The sequence below is a fragment of the Triplophysa rosa genome, linkage group LG20 (genome assembly GCF_024868665.1).
Source record: "Triplophysa rosa linkage group LG20, Trosa_1v2, whole genome shotgun sequence".
Classification (NCBI taxonomy): Eukaryota; Metazoa; Chordata; class Actinopteri; order Cypriniformes; family Nemacheilidae; genus Triplophysa; species Triplophysa rosa.
The window spans coordinates 14,611,024-14,634,553 of NC_079909.1; the positions used below are offsets into that span (position 1 = coordinate 14,611,024).

Here is a 23,530-nt window from a genome sequence, read left to right on the forward strand (position 1 = left end):
TGAGTTTAAATGAAAAAAATAATACATCCAAACAAGCAGTCCCCGCTGGAGCTATGAAGCAAACTGTGACTACCCGCAGTTCCCACGCCACAAAGTGAGGACAAACGACAGGACCTCAAGCACAACGGCCACAACGCCACAAAATCTCTCAGCTCTGAGACACATCCGCTCCGTCCACAGCGCACAGCCAGTCGTGCGAGGCAGATGGAATGAGGCAGCAAAGCCACATCAGCAGGAAACACTAAAAACATGCAAAAATGTGTTGGTTGTTGTCACAGACGCATCTTGGAAGGCACGTACAATTGCACACTTGAACTTTGCGGTCAGGATTGCTATATGACTAAAAAAGAAAAAATGCAGGAATTCCATCATATTCTCCCTCCACAAAAATAAATCAATCAATAAAAAACACTCCACTGAGGACATACAAAGCCAAAACAAACACAGACAAAAGCATTTTGTTAGGGTTCATTGCCCCGCTCAACGTGTCATGATTGTTTGGACGCATTCGTGCTCTTTTAAAACCACAAAAGCTTTTTTGGCTGCGGCACCAATGTGTTCCGCTCATTACCAGGAGCATGACAAACATCTTCACATGAAGCTATGGGTAGAATTAATATTGCTCTGAGCCCAGAGGGACAGCGCCGGCCTGGACTCTCCAGATGCCTTTGAGCTCGGCGGACACAGAGGTCAGCGTCTCATTTTACACCGACAAAAATCTATTACAAAACCCATCTCTCCGCACAAAGAGTTATACCCTAAGGAGGATAGGGAGCTTTCTTTAATTGTTTCTCTTCTGCCACACAGCTGACCCAAATAGCTGTGGTCCGTACCATAAAGATAAGAACGGTGAGAGAAGAGAACCACTGATCCAGTGCGAAACATCAGGCCGCTGGAGAACGAAACGCCTCGTTTCGACAGTAATGACAACGTTCACCGATTGATTCACAGCTGTCAAAAACACTTACAGTTATCACAGTTTGCGACAACTTTGGAACAACAGCTATCCCCACCTGACCGCCAAACTGTCTTGTCTACTAAATGAATGTTTGAGACTTTTTACGAGTTGACAGCTCGTTTTCTATTTTCTATCCGTCTTAATTGGTCCAACCACAAATCAGTGAAGTCACTTTAAGAACAAATCTGTTGTTTGGAAATCGTTCGTTTTACCTTTCCCTTTCCCTGAATGTGGCCTTGTACCCTAGACTGGATGGAGCACTTTCTTGATCGTCGTTCTCACTACCTATTCAACATGCTGTTTTCTGCTGGCATCTGTTGAAAAAATGTGTTTCAGAGCACAGCGCGGTGCCCATGTAAAGCCCTTTCTAAAATCAACTCCGGGTGCACTTCCCTGGCACAATCAACCCCCTCCGAGCTGTTGTCTCTCTCAAACGGAAAAGGGCTATACTGCTGAACCTTTTACCAACATCAAGTCTAACCAGATCGTTCTGGGTGCTCTTAAAGAAAGAAACTGTAGTTCTTACAGAACTTGAAAAACATCTAGAAGTCAGGCTTCACAATACAGAACTGTTTGATTCTTCCGAACAAAGACAGAAAGACCCTTTCAACTGGACTGGCTTTTTGTTGAGAAACGTTTCCCTGGTGTGAAATTTTATTTTGTTCCTTTTCCTTAAGAAAACACTCTTTAATGGCAATGGGCTATGATAAAATCGGCCTCGGAATGAAAACCACATTCCTATTCTCATGCAAATGTCACAATCAGACTTTGATCCACTACTAATCGCTTCGTAAACACTGTCTTGTTTGATCATTCTGTGATAACAAAATGGATTTAGAAAATCTGTTTTGAGACCACTGATGCCCACTATGTCATTAAAGAAAGCTTTATTCATTACAGCAAAGTTTTTCAAAGTGTCCTTGAAAGGTGTTTACTCTATTTATGCATTGTACTCTTCAAAATGCTCAGAAAAGACCTATTCAAAGATCTGGTCAATAATGTCTGGTGACAGTCAATAGAAACCAAAACCCAGAAAAGAACAATACAATATCCTTGAAACACTTATTATAGCAGTATTGAACGTATACACACAGTATTTTTTTAGTATGTTGAATCATGAAATAACAATGTAAGACAAATCAATGAAAGGAGTCAATGCTTAATGAAATGCAACGCCTCTCAACAAATCTGTTTTGTACAAGACGTTTTGAGATCATCAGATGCAATTTCCTCTGAAAAAGCAATTCTGAAATCGACTGGATGATAATCACTTTGTTTCAGTTGTAAACCCATGTAATTTAATGATGCATGGCAACTGAGAGGGATAGAAAAGGGACAGTTCACCTAAAAACGGAAATCATTTACTCACCCTCTTGTCATGCCAAACCAAAATGATTTCCTTTTTTGCAAGCAAAAGCAGATGTTGGACAGGATGTTCATGATGATCTTAGTCATACATTCAAAGTGGATGTCACCAAAGGCTATTCAAGCTCTGAACAGCACAAACAAACACAAATTATGAATGATAGTTGAACGCTGCAAAATGAAAAAGATTTCCAATGAAAAATGACGTACATTCCTGACTTTCTTTACAGTATATAGAGCTCCTGTATAGACCGTTTCATCAGACATACGCACATAGCCCGGGGGTTATAATATAACCATTTATTTTACATTTCATTTATGTTATTATTCATTTCTAAATTTAAAGATTCTTTGTGGAGGTCTACCAGAAGTTAAGTTTGGGCCACGAGTTTGTTTATATTGTTGCGGCTGAAAACATCTATACACAGCAAAATAGCCAGTGTTAAAAAAGGTCAAATTAACAAGCACAGTGTATATATAATCCACACCGAGAGTGTGCGACCTTTTTTAACACTGGCGATTTTACTGTGCTAGCTTTAGAATGATTGAAACACAGTGGAGCATTTTTTGTAATACTTCCATTGTGTTTTGATCAATTCTGACATTAGCAGCTTGGTCACCGTTTACTTTTACTATAGGAAAACAGCAGCATCAACAAGAAATGTTAAAGTTTTATGAATGACATGAGTAAGAATCAAGAAAGTGATAACAGAATTTTAATTTTCAACTGTTTTCCTTTAAGCAATCAAGGCAATGATAGGAAGCTAGTTCAAAATATCGTAGGAACCCTGGTTGGTGCGTTGATTGGTTTGATTTATTAATTCATTCCTTAACTTTCACACCATCTCTCCAACAAAAGCACCACACATAAAATGAACGAAGCTAGACGCCTTTAAAAACTAATTAAGAAGGAATTTTAGTATTTTTTAAGACAGATAACACAATCTCGGTGGCAGTAATTCTCTAAGCCAATTCTGTCTTTTAAGGGCTCATTAGACAGCAACATTAGATTTGGAGCAGCTATTGCACCAGAGACTTTGCCTCTGTGGGTTTACAGTGGGTACACAGAATAAAGCCTTTTTGTCATAAGAGCAGAAATTGCTCCAGTGCTGACATCTCCAGGTATTGATTGTGAGCTTTTCAGCACAGTCTTCAGTTTAAATATCAGAGAATATCAAACAATTATGTGGATCATTTGTTCGACTGTTATTACATGGTGCGTTACCCCCATAAACTTGAGTTACTTGGTGATAATTTGCAACTTCTGCCGCCTTTTAAACATTAAGGGTAATAAAAGCCCTATTAACCTGGACACCCTTCTGTTTCTGTATTATTTCATAGGTCATCTCCCCTCAGTGCTTACTCTGAAGCTTAAACCGCATCTTAAACCTTAAAGGGATAGTTCTCTTAAAAATTAAAATGATGTTATTTTTTTCTGCAGAACACAAAGGGTGAATATTTGACTTATGTCCTTGCTGTTTTTTCCTTGAGTCGAAAACAAATGGGGTGAAAAGCGCCACAAAACTATCATAAAAGTAATTAAATATAAAATCTTGTCAAGTCCTTCAGTAGCTTCGTGTGAACAGTGGATCATCACTACATGAAGCAATATATTGAGAAAATTAAATTCTAATGAATCGTTCATTCAGAAATTAGACATTGCTTCTTCACCCATGAACAAAGCTAGGGTGCCATATTTAAGATTTCCATTGTATAATGTATGATGGTCTGTTCGAACAAACCAATCATATGGCTTCAAAAAATATATATATTGACAGGCGTCATTCACTTTCATTATTTAAGAAACATTTAAAAAGTGCTCCGCTCAAAATTACAAAAAAAAATCATTTTTAGGTGTACTACTCCTTTAAAAGCATGTGTGTTTTTAATAGTCTTCACCTCAGATAGCACTGCGTTCACAACCTAGAAAGAGTCTCTCGAGTCGCAGGAGGTTAAAAATATCCAGAGGACAGTATATTTAGCTACAGCAGCAACTCAGAGACAGCGTTTTTCACCGTGCAGTGAATTTGCATGACACAATTAAACCGAGGTTTCTAAAATAGCAGGAAGTATGGCACATGGGAGCTCCTCAGAAGACTGCACCAAGTACACAAAGTGAGTCTGCATAAACACTCCATCCAACACTTCTGTTACTATAGCAACCAAGTGCTGGAATTCTCAAACTAGGAACTGGCGTGCGATGCCTCAAAAGGTTTCATGTTGAGAAACCGTTTCGTTATTTAGTCCAAGTTCATCACCACCAGGTCAAGAGGTCCTATGCGGCTGACAGCACATATACTGTAGCTTCTGTAACAAACAAACAAGTGATATATTGAAAAAAATTAAAAATAAATAAAACAAAATTCTTTTGTGGTGGTCCGAAAGACAGGCGTGCTAATCTGCACACTCCTCCAGTTCTTAAAGCTGCATTATCTCGCCAAGTGAAAAGTCATTTGCATACTGTAATGGTGTGCTTCAGTGTCAATAGTGGTAATGGGATTTGTGGAAACGTGGGCTACAAGCTTAGCCTCGAAAATAACCAAAGTGTCCAGAATATCAGAGCTGAGTGGGACTCTGAGAATGCATAAATGGGAGTTAAAAGCTGACGTACCTTAAAAACAATAATACGGTTTCTGAGATGCTGCTTGGTCAAAGAAGATTTTTTAAGAATTGTATTTCTCTTAAAAATGTGTTATATTGTTCACATAACACACACAAATCTGTCATCACTATTCACTCTCACGTCATTCATAACCTGTATATGACTGATAATGTTTTTGTGGAAAATGTCTAAGTGGTTTTGTGTCCATACAATGGAAGTCAATAGGGGGCAACGTTGTTTGTTGCCGAAGTTCTAAAATTCCTTTTCTGCAGAAGAAAGATAGTCATACAGGTTTAAATGACATGCAGGTGAAAAAATGATTAACTAAGTGATTCGTACACAGCATGGTAATAAAACATTCGGGGCTTTCCTGAAAACGTCTGTGGCTTCAGCCAACTTAGCCCACCCCCTAGCGCCGCCCCTGGTGTGGATCAATCCAATTTTCACCATCAACCGAAACTGTCCATTTCCTAAAATCTGACTCTCTAAACTGTGGCTATTCAATATTAACACAATTTTTCAAAAGTGTGTTCCAATTTAAAACTATATTGAGGACATTTTGCTGTACCTAACTGTCTCAACATCTAAACTGAAGTAATTCCTCTTGCGGTCAAAGAATGTCTCATTGCACCAAACCCTCCACAGCCAACGTCCTTACGACAAATTGGTGTTAAAACCACTGCCCAGCAGGTATGACCCACACTTTATAAAGGTATAATGAGTAAGAGAGGTTTAATCTGGTGAGATCATAGGTAATCCAAAGTGGCATTCAACAAGCATTCGGGCGGAAACCCAGCGTTAGCAGCCGTCACCGTGTAGCCGCCCGTCGGGACGGGACTGAGGGTATCTCTTTATTAGAATGACATGATCAGTACAAGCACAATGTGAGATGAACTGCCAGCCGTTTCATTGAGGAAAATTCTCCACGGGCCTTCTCCGGATTACAAACTCGTGCCCAGCTCCAATGGGCTTCAAAGTGAATTCCAGATCTTTTTTAGCTTTACCCGTAGCACGATATAAAGGCATCAGAGATGTATCTGTAGTATGAAGAAAGCCACAGTAGTACAAATGTCCCAAATCACACACATATGTCAATTTAAGCCATATTGGAATATGCAATGTCTCATTCTCATGCATTTGTCTTTGCATTCTATTGCTACATACAGTATATTTATTATATTAAAAGAACACTGTAGTATGAAAGAAATGTGCCTAAATAAGCAAAGAGAAATATTTTATGCACCACACCATTAACCATGACCGCTTAGAACACTTCACGAGATAAGTGCGTCGTTTTTTTACATTTTTAGTTGTTCTTCTCCATCATCACAACAATCTAAAGCATGAATATATAAGTATAAATTATCCATCGCATATTGTAGAAAAAAGACTAGCCGAAATGAAAAAGCATCTTCCACTCAAAAACGGATTTGTTGTTGTCATGGAACCAAAGCAAAGACAGCTATTAAGACAGAAACGAATCCTCCAATCAGGCAACAAGCCTCAATTTGTTTGCATAAGTGCTTTTGGCAGTGCTGGTTAAGGAGGCACTCAACGGCAATGTCTGTAGTAGCCGAGAAAGCTCCTCACCCCTCCAGAGACTCTCCAACATTCGAAGAAGAAGACGGACACTGGTGTGCATAACAAAATCCTCAAATAGGCCCGTCAAGATAACAGCGTCCTGGTAATGAACAACCCACAGCTGCAATCCTCTATTCAAACAGCCTCTGTGTCACACACCAAAGCTTGTGATTAGATATGGTGAATCCCAAAGGTGGAAATCAACCCGCGTTGCGTTCGCACAGAAGGGAAAATTGAGAAGTAGACAGTTTAGTCAAATAAAAGCCAGAGATTAGAGAAACTTTGGCAGTCGAGCGCAGATAATTGATTTATAATGTATTAGGCCCTGTGATGATCAGCAGTCATAGGAGACAGTGGGTTGGTTCCTATTACCACCTTGCGGTTTTGATCAGACGCCAATAGTTGATGTTGACAGCTACGCCCGCAGAGGCCCTTCCCTTAAATTAAGGCTGTCAATGTGCAAATAGACATTTCTTCTTCGCCACTAAGCCAATCAGAAGGGCCGTGCCTTGCATCCATTCATTATCACGCCAACGTGCCCTGCTGCAAAAAGCACCTGTGCTTTTGCTTCTTTTAACAAGCGCTATGAAAAAGATTTAAATGTCATCTTAAGTGCGAAACAAGCGGGCTTAAATAAATACGTATTCCACGAACTTAAAGCAAAGTCAGGCATCGTCAGACTAAAATACACTCCTAACCTTTATTCATCCACGAAAACACCAAACGTTAACCTTCAGCTGCAGAATAAACAGCCAATCGCACGAAGAAGAGACCTCGTACAAACAAACAAGCCTTCCGGAACTCGCTCTGATTCAGGGGGACTGTCTGCCTGTTCAGTATGATGTATGAGTCTATGGCTAATATGTAAAGTGCTATTAATCTCTTTTTGTTCAGTCTGGAAAGGTCAGCATTTGCAAAGACAAGTCTGCAGACAGTAGATGTGTCGCGTTTCGGAACAGAAGGTTGAATCAAAGGCAGCGTTTCGCTGTTTAACAGATATGGCCTCAACCATCTGTCAGTACATCAGTTCATGATTAGATCACAGCCTCAGATCGTAACAGCAGCGGAACTGTGATATTTGACTTCAGACAACGGTTAGTTCCGGTTCTTGAATCTGATTGGACGACACAATGCGAACATCACTGGGGAACTTTACTGTTTTGCATCACTCTGCCACAGTAACTGCATGTTGAAATAATACTATAGCACCATTAGACAAGATAGACAAGATACAGTCATTAAATGTACTGTAAATTCAATCGAGCAATGTATTTTTATGCAGATATAATTCAAATACTAGATGGCTTCAATCATCATACACAGTTAAAAGAAAGTTTCAACAAAGATTACTACTACAGTACATCGCATGCTTAAAATGTCAACGTTTTTAATTCGAGCAGTACAACATGCCGTTTCATCACCATTCCAGAAACCATTTGTTTTGCGTTGAGCTCAGTAGATAGGGTTTGTTTTCAATACGGGGGACTTTGCTTGTCATTAATAATTTAAAAATCATAACCTCAATATCTGATGTGATATCGAGCTGATATTAAGGGCTTAAACCTCACAGAATCAAAGAACATCCCAGGTTACATTTCATTAATAATGAATCAGCTCAAGACCATGTGACTTAGACTTTATGGATCCAATAATGCGTCCAATCCAATAAGATTAAACAGAAAATGAATACCCAAAATCAGCACACACATATGAAAAAGGTTACTCACCTTGTACCAAACGATCTCTCGCAATCTTCCATCTGTCTTAAAGTTGCACTTTAAAGTCACTGTCTCCCCCACAACAACAGGAAGCAATGGCTCTATTGTTACGGTCAAATACCCTGCAGAGGCAAAATGAGACATTAATTTAACCATGTTTCCAGACATTTTAAAAGAGCTAAAATGCCAAAGAGTGGTAGTTAAGGCCCAACACATTTTAAAGGTCCAATGTGTCATTTTTTATGTAGGATCTATTGACAGAAATGCAATATAATATACATAACTATGTCTTCAGAGGTGTATAAAGACCTTACATAATGGATTTGAATTTCTTAAAAGCAACCTGTTTGTGTGTGTGTATTTTCTAAAGATGATGAAATTCTGACTTGAAAGTACAGACGTACATTTTGTGTTTTATTCTTTATTATTATTATTCTTTATTTTACTATATATTTACTTCATTAGTTATAGATTATATTCACTTCTTTATTATGTTATACATTCTGTTGGATGCTGCATTTGTATTGTGCTCAGTGGTTAGAGCATGACGCTAACAATGCCAAGGTCATGGGTTCGATCCCAGGGGATTGCACATAGTCAGAAACAAATGTATAGTACCGTGCGATGTAAGTCGCTTTGGATAAAAGCATCTGCCAAATGCATAAATGTAAATGTAAAGGTTCGTAATAACGTCACGAGACAATGTTGTGAAGCAGTATTTTTCCACTGTCTATGTTGGTATAATAACGCCTGCTCAATGTGTTTCTAGTCAGACGAAGTCGGACGAAGTTAGACGGAGATAGAGTGAACTCTAGACAGAGTTCTAGGCAGAGTTAGAAAGGGCATCTGAACGCAACTATGGTTCCCTATCGATACTTCACTCGTACTGCGTAGCAGGACGCAATGGGAAAACATATTTTTCTCCGATGACTGAACAAGGAGTTTCCCATAGCGTCCTGCTATGCAGGGAACCGAGGTTACGTTAGTAACCGAGTATGTTTTCTCTCAACAATAAACTTTCATTTTATTATAACATCACTTCGTCTCCGGCCTGCTGTTCTTCCCCTCTGACATCCAATTCTGCAGGATAGTTAGATCTATCAGTTTTGGCATATGAACAAGATGGAACAACACTACGGTATCATTTTGGATCAATAAAAGATAGTAGAATCTATCAGATCTATCACCATGTTGTTTCTACAGTAGCCCTAAACGGACAAAATGCTCTACAGAGCAAAATACGTTATCTCCTTTGGCAAAGGAGCGAAAAAATGACGACACATTATTCCTGCGTCAGCTGCCGTAGTGCTTTGAAAGGGAGAAGGGAGTGGGAGAGTTAGCCGTTGCAATTCGCAACCTCACCTCGAGATGCCGCTAAATTTCAAACACTGGACCTTTACAAAAATGGAAATACAATATTTTCCTTACTAATGGCACAATTTACAGGAAATAAACAATGTTTGTTAATTAGCAAAAGTTACCCGCCTACACTGCTAGGAAAAGCAAGGCTATCACTTTGAAATGATTAAACCATGTTTGTTTTGCTGAATCTGAAGTCTACAAAACAGAACTCACACAAGTCAAGCTCTATGATTTTGTGTATAACAAGGTCACAAACAAATATGCTGAAATAAACAATAATTATTACCAGAACAGCGGATATTGCAGCACATCACGTATTTATCATAGTATCACTTTATCCACTTTTGTTTTCAACATCTGAAATATGATATGCACAACACAGATATAAACTAATTTCATATTTAACTTCGTGGTATGCATTTGCCTTGAGAAATAGGAAGTAAACGTTATGTTATTTATGTGTATGTGCATGTAATATCATTTATGTCTATGAAATGCACATCTTTTGTCTTGGGGGCAAAGTACATGTAATTCAGTAAGAATGAATTGCGCCCCCTGATGGCGCTCTTTACTTGGATGCACTGTCTGCATTAATTTTGTGTCAAATTTGCATACAAAATAATGCTCAAACCAATTTGTGCAGAGCAATTTATGATCTTGCAAGCTGGAACTTGGGTGTTGGTACCTAAATTATCATCTGTTTACAATGCATTAGTTTAGCACCATGCACTAAAGTGACTTACCTGTTTGCTACTGTCAGCTAAGCCTTGTTAATTTAAAAACACTTTCAAATTGAATCATTTGTTATTTATTCTGCTCCAGTGAAGCACAATATAAAAGTAAACAAGACAAAACAAAACAAAAATGCTACAAAAAAGGAATCTAGAGTAACTAAATACCTCAAGTCATTTACTGTTTCTTGTCAAATTTAATCCACGATGTTTTAGCAGGGCCATATTCTCAAGTTTACATCTTCCTACCAGAACACAGCGCACACTCATACACAGTGAAAGAGAGTTTATTTTGCTCCATTAATTACACTTAAGCCATGGACACTTTCCCATCTGTTTAATTTTGTCTCCAAGTCAGGTTGGCTATGGCCACCCCTCAAATACACTGACGCTTCAGCTGACTCCCATTAGCCATAACAGACAGCTAACCGTAACACACAAACAGGCAGTGACTTCATATACATGCTTAAAATGACCTACATTTCATCACAACATGGTTTGCATTTTCACAAATACATTGGATTTGGTGAAAATAGGATTTCTTCCAGCATGCACTGCCATATATTTTTGGCAATATATATTAAGGCGATATATTATATTACCGTATATTTTAATGAAGTTTTGTGACAAATTTCATTTCGAAACAGTCATATTTTCTTCGCAACAAATGACACTCAAACTGAACCCCTCATTCACAATTGCAGATCTCTGGATAATTCCTGATCAACAAAGAACTCTGAGCTCCTGTTTCACCGAGCTAATGAGTCTAATTACAAACTTGATCACATTTCCGACACACTGAAAAGCTCATTTATCAAAATGTTGAGATGCAGACACTGATGACAAATGGAAGAGATCCTGCCTCTTAAGGATAAAGATGGGAATGTCCTGCTTGAGTGAGCACTCTCTCTATCTGCCTAGCAGGTGGCCTGGATTCTACTGACTGCACAGTCTATCCATCTAACTAGTCAATACTGCTCTTACCACAGACAGCGAAAGAGAAGCCAGACAGTTTTGGGAGAACATCAATGAGCGAGAACATTATTCGCTTATTTATTTTGCCATAACGTCCCTATTGCATTCAAACCCCATTAAAGCAAACGACAACTGTGGATGTTTCATGTTCTCCTGTAACACCCCTTCACAAGGAGATATCCAATCATACATGCCAATGCATGCTGGGGAATTAAAGCCCCACGTAGTGGGGGACAAATTAAAATAAAACTCCTTAGCACTCCCTGCCAATCTGCTCATTTACCTTAAGAGATAAAACGTTTAATTGAAGACTATAGACTACAGCAGATTTATTGAGTTTTGATGAGAAATGGGAAACATGGGGTTTTAAAGCTCCTAAGGGAAGTATCTCATTACCATGAGAATGAAATGGGTCTATAATACACAAATTGGTATTCAATGCAACCTGACATGTACAGCCCTAACATGCTGTTTCAGAGTAACATCTCATCATTACATTACATTTACATTTGTGTAGCACACTCAAGCATTTGTAATAAACAGTGTTCCTATGCTTTAAGTAGTACAATGTGGTGCAGGCAGAGGCAAGGTCATGGGTTTTACCCTCAGAGAACACACATACAGTTTAAAAGACGCATAGATGCACTGTAAGTCGCATTGAACAAAAGCATCTGTCCAATGCATAAACATACATGTAAATGTAAAGTTTCAGCACCACGGACAGCTGCCCACATAATTCATTCCTTCACCGAGCTTTCAGACCAATGCACATCGCTTCTTCAATCTATTCAATGTTTTGAATTTCACATTGTGCCCAAAGCAGCCATTGTTGTCAAGTGCTGTCGAGTGTGAGAACATGTGCGTCGCTGTCAAATCATTACGCTTCAGAACATTCTCAAGAGCGTAATATCACGCCACAGTCCAATTGTGTTTTTCAATGACGTGTCCATCTTGAGGTCTTAATTAGCTCTTGCCAGCAAAATAGCTCAATGCATCTGCCTTATCTCTGTGTCAACCTGACAGAATTGACTTGGCAATTCTTTACATTTATCTTAGTGGAAGACAGACCGGCTCGCTCCGAAACTCGAGGGAAATAAGGGCAGGAGGATAAGAACAAATTCCTGCAGATTTGCCACCTCACTTAGTTTCAAAATTCCCTTTCTCCCAAACTTTGCTGGGCCTTTGGCTTCTTGAAATTGAATCATTTTCTTGGGCCCAAAAGCAGGCTGTATCGGCACAGCTCGAGTCTGGACTGCTGGCGAGAAACTTTATGAGAACAGCTCAAATGGACTCTAAAAATCATGATACATGTGAAGGCTCCATTTTAAATGTGCTAATGAGAACCAAAATGGCTAGAATTGTGTCTTTAAATTTTAAAATTCCCAAAGCATAATTAAACATCGCAGCTTTGTTATCTGTGAAATGTTCAGTACTTAGTGCATCTGGATAAACCAAAGTCAACACACGTCCTGCAAATTTCCTCACTGCGACAATTTAAACAAGCTTTTACTTTGTTGCAGAATAAGTGGAGATATGCTTCAACCACTGTGCAAAACATTAAAAACCGAGCCTTACGAGACTAACTTAAAGAGCGGAACTGCACCTCCGAATCACTTTATTTGTGACAAAAATGACTGGACATGAATAAGCCGAGATGACAAAAACACATTTGGAGCTTTACAAAAAACATTAAAAACTACTAACTATAAAGACTTAAAAGTCCTTGAAGTCCAACCTTGTGCTGCCCATACATGATCTTATGATGTACACTAGCCTGATTTCACAAAATGGAGTGGTCTGCCAATGCATTCCATTCTAGCTGTACCTCGGCGTGCTGGTTAAAGAATCTTAATTTAATCATCACGCTCGAGGGATCTTTATGCCGGAAGAGATTTGAATGGATAAGCCTTCAAAGAGCTACAGGTCATTAAAAGGAGCCGAAGCGCTCGCACAAAATCCCTTCCACTTAGCACTCGTACGGTACGTCCATAAAGAGCTTTGAAAGGTTACGTCTGGTGAAATTAGTGCGATACAAGAGCATGATCATATGTGGTATTTTTTAAATGTCAAATGATGAACAAAAGGTAAGAATCAGCTACATAAAGACTTTGAAAATCAACACTTATATAAAGGACATCAAATTGGAACACTTCATTCACAATGTTTACACAATGGACATAATCATTTTTTGTCTAAATCAACTTGAGCCTGTCATTAATCACTGAATAGTGCTCGTTCATGAATAGATTCTACTCTCGTGAGAACCTTAATAATTTCCTTACAGGTCAACATTTTAACCACTTAAAACAGTGCTTACAGAATGAATTAAACATTGTAAATGAGAATCACTGATGCTAAAAGCACAAGAAAAATCACTTTCTCCCTTTTTTCCTGCATTGTTAATTGCTTCTCTTTTGAAATTCAAATGTGATATGGTTTAAAAGGAGTACTGCGGTTGTATCCGTCTCTTTAGTGAGCGGTTGTGCATGCCTTTGTGTTTGCATGCTAAATATGGGTGAAAAAGGGTATGAGCAGGACAGTGTGATATTGCGTGACTTACTGATATGGAAAGAGCTGTGAGCAGTGGATTTTAAAACAGCTCATTACATGGACTCTGCACACGGGCCGGAGCAGTGTATATTTCTACACTTTCAACTAATGTCCAAGCCAGAGTGACTACTACAGTAAACGTTCCCCTATTCATAAACCTCTAGCAAAAATAACACCCAGCAAACAAAATCTTAATGATGAATCTGCCACAACGGTACATTCACCACATTGGAAAGTATTTTGAGGGACCCACAAATTTTCCAATACCGTGCCCGTGGGAGAACAGTCAGGCTCGGGTAAGCCCCGAAGCCGGCGCTAGCCCTATCTTAAGGAAAGACCACGGCTGGATTACCCAATTACACGGAGTGATGATGACGGGGTCGGCCTAGAACTTCACTTCGGTATTGACGTAACCGCTAACAACACGGCAGTTCAATTTCTACTTGGCTGCTACATGTTACATCACGCGCGTCAGCCTACGACTTAACTGTAATTTAATCAACCTCAAAACGCCATCCAGCAGAAACACCATCCGTCATTCCTGAGCCAGAGACTGAGTCACGAATTTTCCTCAATATGATTTGTGTTCATATTTGCCACGGTCAGGTAGAAAATGACCGTAATGATCGTAATGATCGGGGTTCATTACAAGTTGAACTCAATCGACAGGAGTTGTTGCATAACAATGAAAACCAAGACCCGTTCCTTAGTTTTGGTTATGTATGCTGTACATGGCAATAAGCAGTGCATATTTTAACATTGCCTGATCTTATGGACTTTAATTGTAAATATACTGTAACCACTGTGAAAAATAAAACTATTCAATATTAAAATGTTAGTTCACCCAAAAAGGAGTCATCATTTACTCACCCTCATGTCATGACTTTCTTTCTTCTGCAGAACACAAAAGAAGATATTTTAAAGAATGTTGGTAACTGACCAATGACGGTACCCATTCACTTGCATTGGTGCATCCATACAATAGAAGTGAATGGGTACCGCTGTGGTTCGGTTACCAACATTCTTCAAAATATCTTCTTTTGTGTTCTGCACAGGTTTAAAATGACAAGAGGGTGAGTAAATGATGACATAATTTTCATTTTTGGGTGAACTATCACTTTAACATTATACAATCAAATAGTGTGAAAATGGGCTGAACTTGTATTAATATTCCTTTCATACAAATACTAATAAGACTAATAGCAAAGACTGCTAACTGGAGGGATTTTTTCATCATTCTGGCTGTTGCATTGATTACACTTGAAAGAAGGATGCATTCAATGTCTTTCTCAAGGCCACATTGGCATTCAGAAAGGTAAAGCTAAATGATTTGAACCAAAATTATTCCTGTCACATACCTCCTCGCACATCTCTCAAACCATGTCCACATCATCAGAGAGGTTATACTGTACCTTCACACCTGCTTTGCAGATGACTGGAAATCAGCTCTATCCAGCTGGACTCAGACAGACACGTCCCGTATCCCTTCACATCTGGGTCTTCCCAATGCTCACAGAGCATCAATCCTTCTGATGTCAACAAACTGTAAACAGCCCTAACCAGCATAACTCACATCACATAACTGTCTGCTGCCAATCTGAGAGTATGTTCCCATGGGCGGCGGCGTTCTGCTTGTCAATGTGAATTTGAGGGACAGATACAATAATCAAAGTCTAAATAAAACAAACCAGCGGAAATGTAATCAGCTGTTGATGGTCACCATCATGAGCGCTTTCAGAGTGCCGGGCATGTTCTAAATGTCCGATAATGAAATTGTAATCACTGTGGTTATAGATCTTAAAGACCTACGGTATGAAATGGCTTGATGAGCGCAGTTTTCCATGCAGTCGACAAACTGAAACACAACCAGCTTTCATTTAAAACGTATTAAAGGTTTTTTGAACCTTGCTGAAACGTGAAGTTTAATATTTGCGAGTAGAGCTGTCATGATATCAGATTTTCACTAGATGGTTATCGTGGGCAAAATAATTCACAGTAAATATATTACTGTATAAAAAATGTATAAAAATGATAAATAGATGAATCACACTAAAAATATGAGTGTAGGATGGCAGAGAAAGTTTGTAATTATTATGGCTATATTTACAATTTTATCATATCGCTGCTGTCCTTCCGAAACCTTGTGTCTCCAAAATTTTGTGATTTTTTGTCATAAATCATTATTATTAGTCACCCTTTATGATTGTCACTGCCACATGTCCAACTAATAAAAAGTATAAAATAGTGCTTGTCAACTTTGACAACACAGTATTAAATCATTTTAAAAAATACAGTGTTTTTTTTCCTTTCCTGAAAAACAGTGAATTTGGACATCCAAGGTTTCGGAAGGACAGCGACGATGTGTTATTATTAACACAATATCAATGATTATCATTTTAATATCAGGGTTATTGACAATACCAATATATTGTCACACCCCTAGTTGTGAGTTCTCAAAGTTAAAGTTTCTTTTTATAGTATGATACTAGAACTTTTTTTACAGATTTTTTACAACTACTTTCAGCAGACTGAGTAACTGAATGATCACACCGGGAGACCAAGACAGTGTCATTTTAGAAGCTATTATTTGGGTGCCAGGCCCGGTAACAGGTAGCCACAAAATACAATTACAAAATAAACCCAGCACAGCTGGACTGCTACACCTGCTCATGTGTTGAATCTAAATCCTCCGAACAAGCCTGCGGTATATACCACCACTCCAGCGTGCTGCAGCATACTGTAGTATTGATCCTCCCAGTAGCATAAGCCGGCGCCCAAAGGAAACTAGACAGACCTGTTTATAGCCTGCAAGCTCTCCATCTGCTCCTCACCTTCAACCGCAACATGGATCGGAGGTTTTGCCAGGCCGGATATTGCTGCTAAATGTCAGCGAGACATCTCCATTGCGCACCTAACACTTATTAATGAAGTTCTTCTATCGCTTGGCATGTCAGTGTTAAAATTGTGCCTTAAATGTCTGGAGGGATGGAGCTCGGTTCTGATACGTCTCATGAAAAACGCATCACCAGCATTAAGTTTACAAATTAAAGAAATACACTACTGCTTAAGGATGGCTTCAGCAAGTAGTTGACATCTGAAGACATGTCTAGCACAGCATTCGCCATGCAGCAAAACGCTGAGCGTACGAGCGGCAAAATTATTCTGAAATGAACCGGAACCGAGTTGAGTAATTTTAAAAAAAAGTCGGAGTCGAGGCCAGCGAATGTCACAGTAATTGGCTGGTATTAACCGGTTGTAGAAGCAAGCGAGTCCTCTGCCGCATCTTAATCTATCAGTCTCACCATTAAAATAACATCTAATGAGAGTTTGAAAAGCGCCATTTCTGCCATTTATAACAGTAATCTGCTAAAGGCACAACAAGAAATCTAAACACAACTGGAGAGATGGACCAGGCCGCTTTGCACTATGGGTAATTCTTTGGTGTGATTAATAGTAATGGCTTTCCTAGCATCAATGGCAAAACTAATGTCTTTAGGAGGAGATGAATGGCCGACTTTGTGTTCTACAAGCGTTCTTCTCCGCTACATCATAAGTGGGATAAACAGCTCTTGATTTGTGGTGCCATAGACATTTTTAAGTACGTTCATGGTACCTCACAGGAAAAAATATGGTGGAACAAAGCAACTCTGCTGTTTCTCAGGGGGAAAGAGGAGATGAAATGTGTGTTTATGCTGAGGAAGCATTTCTTAACAACAAAGCCTTGAGAAACATTTCGCATGGCCACATGTCCCTTAAAGCTCAGACATGTTGTTCTAAAGAAGATTTAGAGACGTTCCTCGCTGCAGAGTGTGTTTTAGAAGGAACCAAGACTGCAGTCGAATTCAAGAAATACTGTTGGTTTGAGGCAAGAAACGGTTGATAAAAAGATAATGAGAGATAATATTTACACATAGAAATAAAACTATGTTTTTGGAATTAAAATAATGATATTGTAAAACAATATATTTGTGAAAGAAAAAACAATCTGCATGTTCAGCAGCTCTATCAATCGAAATGTAGATTGAGCCATTTTACATACATGAGCCTCTTTACATAATTCAAGAATAGGAGATAATTTTTCTCGCTTAGCAATTCCGACCCTAGAAAAGGAGCAGCTGATACTGTAAATATTTCTTGATTGCCTCCTGTTGTGTTGCTGTTTTGGCAAGTACAGGGAAAGAGCTGAAAAGAAACTTTATAAACACACACACACACATACCTTTCGGCACAAGGAGACGACCAGCAAATGAGCTCCTAATTACTCTAAGAGTTACTTCGGTAAAGTTTATAGAGAGAATTGGTATGTTTCTCTTATTGGGTAATAATGGGTATTTTTCTACAATGATTCAAGAGACTAGCAATTATGCACATTGCCACTAAACCTAATTAAGTGATTATAGTCGCTCAACAAATACAATGCTCTTTAATCAAGATTGTTGATTATGATAAACACCATCTCAGTAGTTCTTAGCAATAATGAAAAATTTAAGACCAATGGGAAATTCTTTATTTCAGGTCATTACTGATTAAAACCATTTAATCAAATCAATGATTGACATTACAAGTCAAGGCCAACTATGTACTGCACTGTAGTGTCTAACTCGAGCTGTTCTTTACATAAAAGAGTTTAACTAACAAACAAATCCAAGCTTTATTTTAAAATCTATGAGATTTCAGACGCCCACACAATCTACATTTATTACTGCACTTCAGACTGAACAGTTCTGTTTAACAACCAATTACAGAGCCAGAACAAAAAATGTGCAATCACTGCAATCACGCCAAGCATTTGTTTTAGATGAAGAATCTTCATTTCTATTTAAATATTGTGCCACTTAAATTGTGTCTAAGACAATTTCACTTGCAACAAGTGCAAGTTAATGTTTTCATTTGATCCCACATGCTTTAAAGGAATAGTTAACCCAAAAATGAAAATTCTGTCATACTCACCAAACCCATATGGATCTCTTTTTTTCCGCACAACACAAAAGAAGGTATTTTGAGGAATATTGGTCACCGAACAATGGCGTTAACCATTGACTTCTATTGTATCATCAGAAAACCAATAAATATCTTCTTTTGTGTTCTGCAGAAGAAAGAAAGTCATACAGATTTGAAATGACAAGAAGGTGAGTAAATATTGACAGAATTTTCATTTTTGGTTAAATTTTTTTTTTTTTGTCCAGTGCAGCTTCCACGGGTACAAAACAAGCACTTTAATATAAAGGAGACACCAATGTTATAAATTTAACAATGTGGTTATTAAATAACTGCTGTGAAGAACCATTAACTGCATTTTCTTGTCAGCTATGCCATTTCTATGAAATTACAAAAATGGCTGTAAAACAATATGGAAACGGTAGGTGCTCATTTAGTTTCACTGTTTTGTCCAGTCATAATTCCTTCCCCTAGAGTCATTTCCAAAACATGATTTTTCATTTAAGTGTGAGGAACTACATGATGAAAGTGTTAAGTCACTAAAGCTACATAAACATAAACATAGTTCATTATGCATTTCAAGTATTCTGGAGCCATATAGTAATGTTGGCTTACAATCTAATGTACTGCAAATACAAATGACAAAAGAAGGCAGAGAAAATATCTTACAAACCCCACAGGTTCTCAATTCTATTACCAACCTAGTAGATTAAAATGTGCAATAGGGGTGTCATGATTGTAAAATTTGGCTGACGATTAATTGTCTAGTAAATCATTGCGATTATGACGATTAATAGTCTGTTTTAGAGCTTTGACATTTAATTCTCATACATTTTTTATTCAGCTTTGAAACGACCATGTTGTTCGGAATATAAGACAAAATATCATCAAATATTTAAGGTTTAGGCTTTTACCTGTCAAGAATACAACTGCCAAATACTTGTAAATTAAGTAAATTGATCAGGAGTGAATTGAAGCCACCGTTGATATGCTATCAGTCATAAAAATGCTTCTAGTCTGTTTTTTTCTCACAAGACTAAAATAAAATTTTACTTCTATGTTAATGGAATTTTGGTAGACTGGTGTTCACACTGAGATTGTCTTAAATAATATTAAATTGTACTGCAGGTTATTTTTATGGTATATGCTTTAGTTTTTATTGTGTTGTGGTGGTACATTTTACAAGTATTACCATGCTTTAGTTACAATAAATACACAAAAATATGTAATATGCAGTCACTACAGCTCCCCTTAGTGTCTTCTATAGAGATGTGCGATAATTGCGATGATCTGAAACCATCGCGATGAGGCCAAACAATCGCGATGAGACGATTATTTAATAATCGTGACAGCCCTAATGTGCAAAAGTGAAAATTTGGCAGCCCCACCAGCCCGTTACAACACCTTAGCGTCCACGTTTTGACAAAACCTCATGTTTGACAAAAACTGGCAACCCGAGGGCTTAGCGGCAACAATGCAGCCGATGGCTCAGACCTCATGTGCTGAACAGGCTTTAACATTCAAGAGTTTAAGATGAAGTGATTGGGAACCCGTGAGCATTACAAGCGGATTTGTGAATGATGAACGCTTAAAAAGATGATCTGCCTCCTGGAGCTGGGACTGAGTTTGTCACGAAGTTGCTAAGAGATGATGCATGTTCAATCAAAATGATTTACTGTTTAATGACACGCTCGAGCACAGAAAGCGTTGGGCTTCGGGATGCATGACACATCCCTAATCTACCTCCTGCCCATGCAGCACAGAATAGACAGCAATCAGGACCCTGTATCAGCTGCTTCTAGACTAGAGGGCTTTAATTGCTCTGGGATGTCGACATTATCTCTCATAGTCTGGCAATTGGAGTGCTGAGTCTGATGAAAGGGGGTGTGTGTGGCCGAGTGTGACCAGATGATCTGGTACAGACTATCCAGAGACATCTGGTCGGAAGAGGTTTATGTGGAATCTGCAATGAAGATATACTTTTCAAATTCTTTAGTCTTTAATGTGCCACTGCACAGAAAAAACGTCTAAAAATGCTGTATTCTGTAGATTTAAAAAAACAATTTGTTGCTTTAAACAAACTAGATTCTAAAACACTGATCTATCCACAAATATGTCTCATGATGCTTTGCACTAATTAAAGTATGGGTGCTACTTCGGGCAAACCGCAAACAACCAGCAATAATGAACATGCAAATTCAGGCTAACACGGAATCTTCTGTAAAGCAAGATTATTCTCCCTTGGCCGTGAAAAATAGATGAAAACATAAATAATTGGTCACAAATTACTAATAGCACACACGTGCACGCACACTTACTTGGGTAAATACTGTACTGTCTATTGTTTGGATTTTATAATATAGGGGAGACGCAACTACAAGTTGTCGCACTATTTTACTTTACAGTTATTGAGATACCGTATGACTCCTCCTTGATTTTTCCATATATATTTTAAGCTGTGATAAATGTACAAAAATGTCTACACATTCCTGAAGAAATCACATTTTGTTTTCTGGGTTGCAATGTTAAAAATGACAATAATAACCTGGACTAGCAGTAACGGTACTACATGTTTTCATATTTACCATTATACATTTAGCAGACACTTTTCAAGGTGACTTAGCAATGCTGAAGAATTCAAACATAAGTGATAAATGACATGGACTCACTCAACAGTATAAGCAGTGCCGCAGTACCACAAACAATAAGAGCGAAACAGCAGAGAAAGAGTGCATCTTACAGTACTTCAAATAATAAAGGATAGCAGCTTTGAAGGCTAATTCACACTAAGCTTGTGGCATCGGTGTAAACCTATACTGTTGGCGTTTTTAGATCGATGTGAAAGAGAATTTAGAATGTTGGATCAGTGAGAATTATGTGTGATGAATGTGATGAATCAATTGTGTTCACAGTGTAGCTCATCTCCAAAATCGCCTACTTCCATACTATATGGTACGTGAAAAAACTAGAATGCATAATGAGGAAACGTTAGTATGCAAAAAAAATAGGGTAGAAATACCCGATGGTCTACTGGTTCTGCCGAGATTTCTCAATGTTCATTAGTGTTCATACTATTTCTTGATGGAGTTTCTTAGCCTTAACAACATCTCAGTAAATGATTATTTTTACTCAGGCTATAAAACATAGTGGATTTTTTTATTTACCATACAGAACCATAGACAACAACAACACTCAAGGTAGTTGTTTGTAAGAAATGGGGGTTCTGTCTATCTTTATCTTTCTCCCGCATTCTGTCTGTCTCCCTTATAATCCCTAAATCAATCTACTGTATCTTTCTGTTTTTGGTGTAAGTCACACACAGGCAGGATTCAATGCCTGTATTCATAGTCAGCCAAACAGGGCATTGTAAACATGCCGTAATACTTAGACAACAATTCTACTGCTGTTCCGGGTTCTTCCTTTCTTACTCCCCACAAAATGCAAGTCGAACGTAAATATGCTGAGCTCCGCCAAGGTCCAAAAAAGGGGCAGTCAGCATGTTCATGTGCTGTTAATTTAGAGTTAGTAGGCTCAAGTGACATGTGAGGAGTATTGCCTCATATATTTATTATGGCGTGTGGAATGATCACAAACTATATTGTACAAAGTCTGCGTCTTATTCAATTTTAAATCCAGCCTAATTTTTTATGCTTTGAATCTGAAAGCCCATGGGCCCACCGATCAGACATGTTAACAAGATAACATTAAACCTAACTTAAATCTGGCCTTGAGCTCTCATCCCTGTCTGAAGGGTCGTGAGTCATAAGAATTCAGAGGACTGCAGGCAAATTAATTTTTGCATGACCTACAAATTTTACATGTAGTTCAGACAATAAAAAAACACTTCACAAAACTATAGAACAATTAAATAATGACAGTTGTTTACATCTAAGTGTACTTGATTATGAGATAGTACATTATGTTCTGCTTGATTTATTCAATACAAGTCAATCTGAGGCAGGGCCAATCATTCGTCATTTGTAAATTCTTTGAAGAATAAGACTCTCAAAGCTCAGGTTAAAAGCTCCAGAGATTTGAAGGCGCGAAGGCATTTATGAAATGTTGATGCGTTTATGACATTTCTGCATTACAGACAGACATTTTTAGAGTTCCCATCTGTGAGAGATGACATTTGCATGTTCATCATGCATGCAGCCTACACGGTGAACATCGCTTTATAGGTTATGCAATAATAATCATATAATCGATGGAAATGAAGTAAAATCTACTCTCTTTCCCCTGCAGATTGTGGTGATACAGTCTTCTAAACATCAGCTGTGATAGATCATCTGTATTCATTAACACACATTCACACCTTGTATTCACAGAAATTAAGACATTTTAGGTGCCAGCACACAACACAACACAACGCAAACACAAAAACAAACACACACACTGTCTGACATCACACAGAAGTGGATGAAGCAAATAATTCAACTAAACTACCAGTTCTTTATCATTCTTCTCCCTAAATGGATAAAAGGTGCATGCTGGTTACTGAATATTTTCAGTTGTTTGGTCAACTATTTTTATTTTTTTATGCGACTTGTTTGTTCTAATATCAAATACAGTACACTTTTTCAACCACAGGCAAACAACTGCTGTTGGAGTTCTTGAAATAAGCAGAAAATAACATTTTGCTGCCCAGTCCAAGAAAGTAATTACAGCCCCCCCCAAATTGTTTATTAAAAATATTTATAAGGTACCGTGCTTTACGAAACAATACAGCTTTCCTGTGGCTCAGTGGTTA

The 23,530-nt window shown here is 38.2% G+C and overlaps 1 protein-coding gene across 4 annotated transcripts in view; it reads right to left on the reverse strand.

Annotated features, from left to right (window-relative positions):
* The window catches only part of igsf21a (immunoglobin superfamily, member 21a), a 175,287-nt gene that overhangs the window by 95,837 nt on the left and 55,920 nt on the right, over nucleotides 1-23,530 (reverse strand). For all 4 annotated transcript variants that reach the window (XM_057361631.1, XM_057361632.1, XM_057361633.1 and 1 more), the window contains exon 2: nucleotides 8,234-8,346. In XM_057361631.1, coding sequence (XP_057217614.1) covers nucleotides 8,234-8,346 — 113 coding nt within the window. The remainder of the gene's footprint in view (nucleotides 1-8,233; nucleotides 8,347-23,530) is intronic.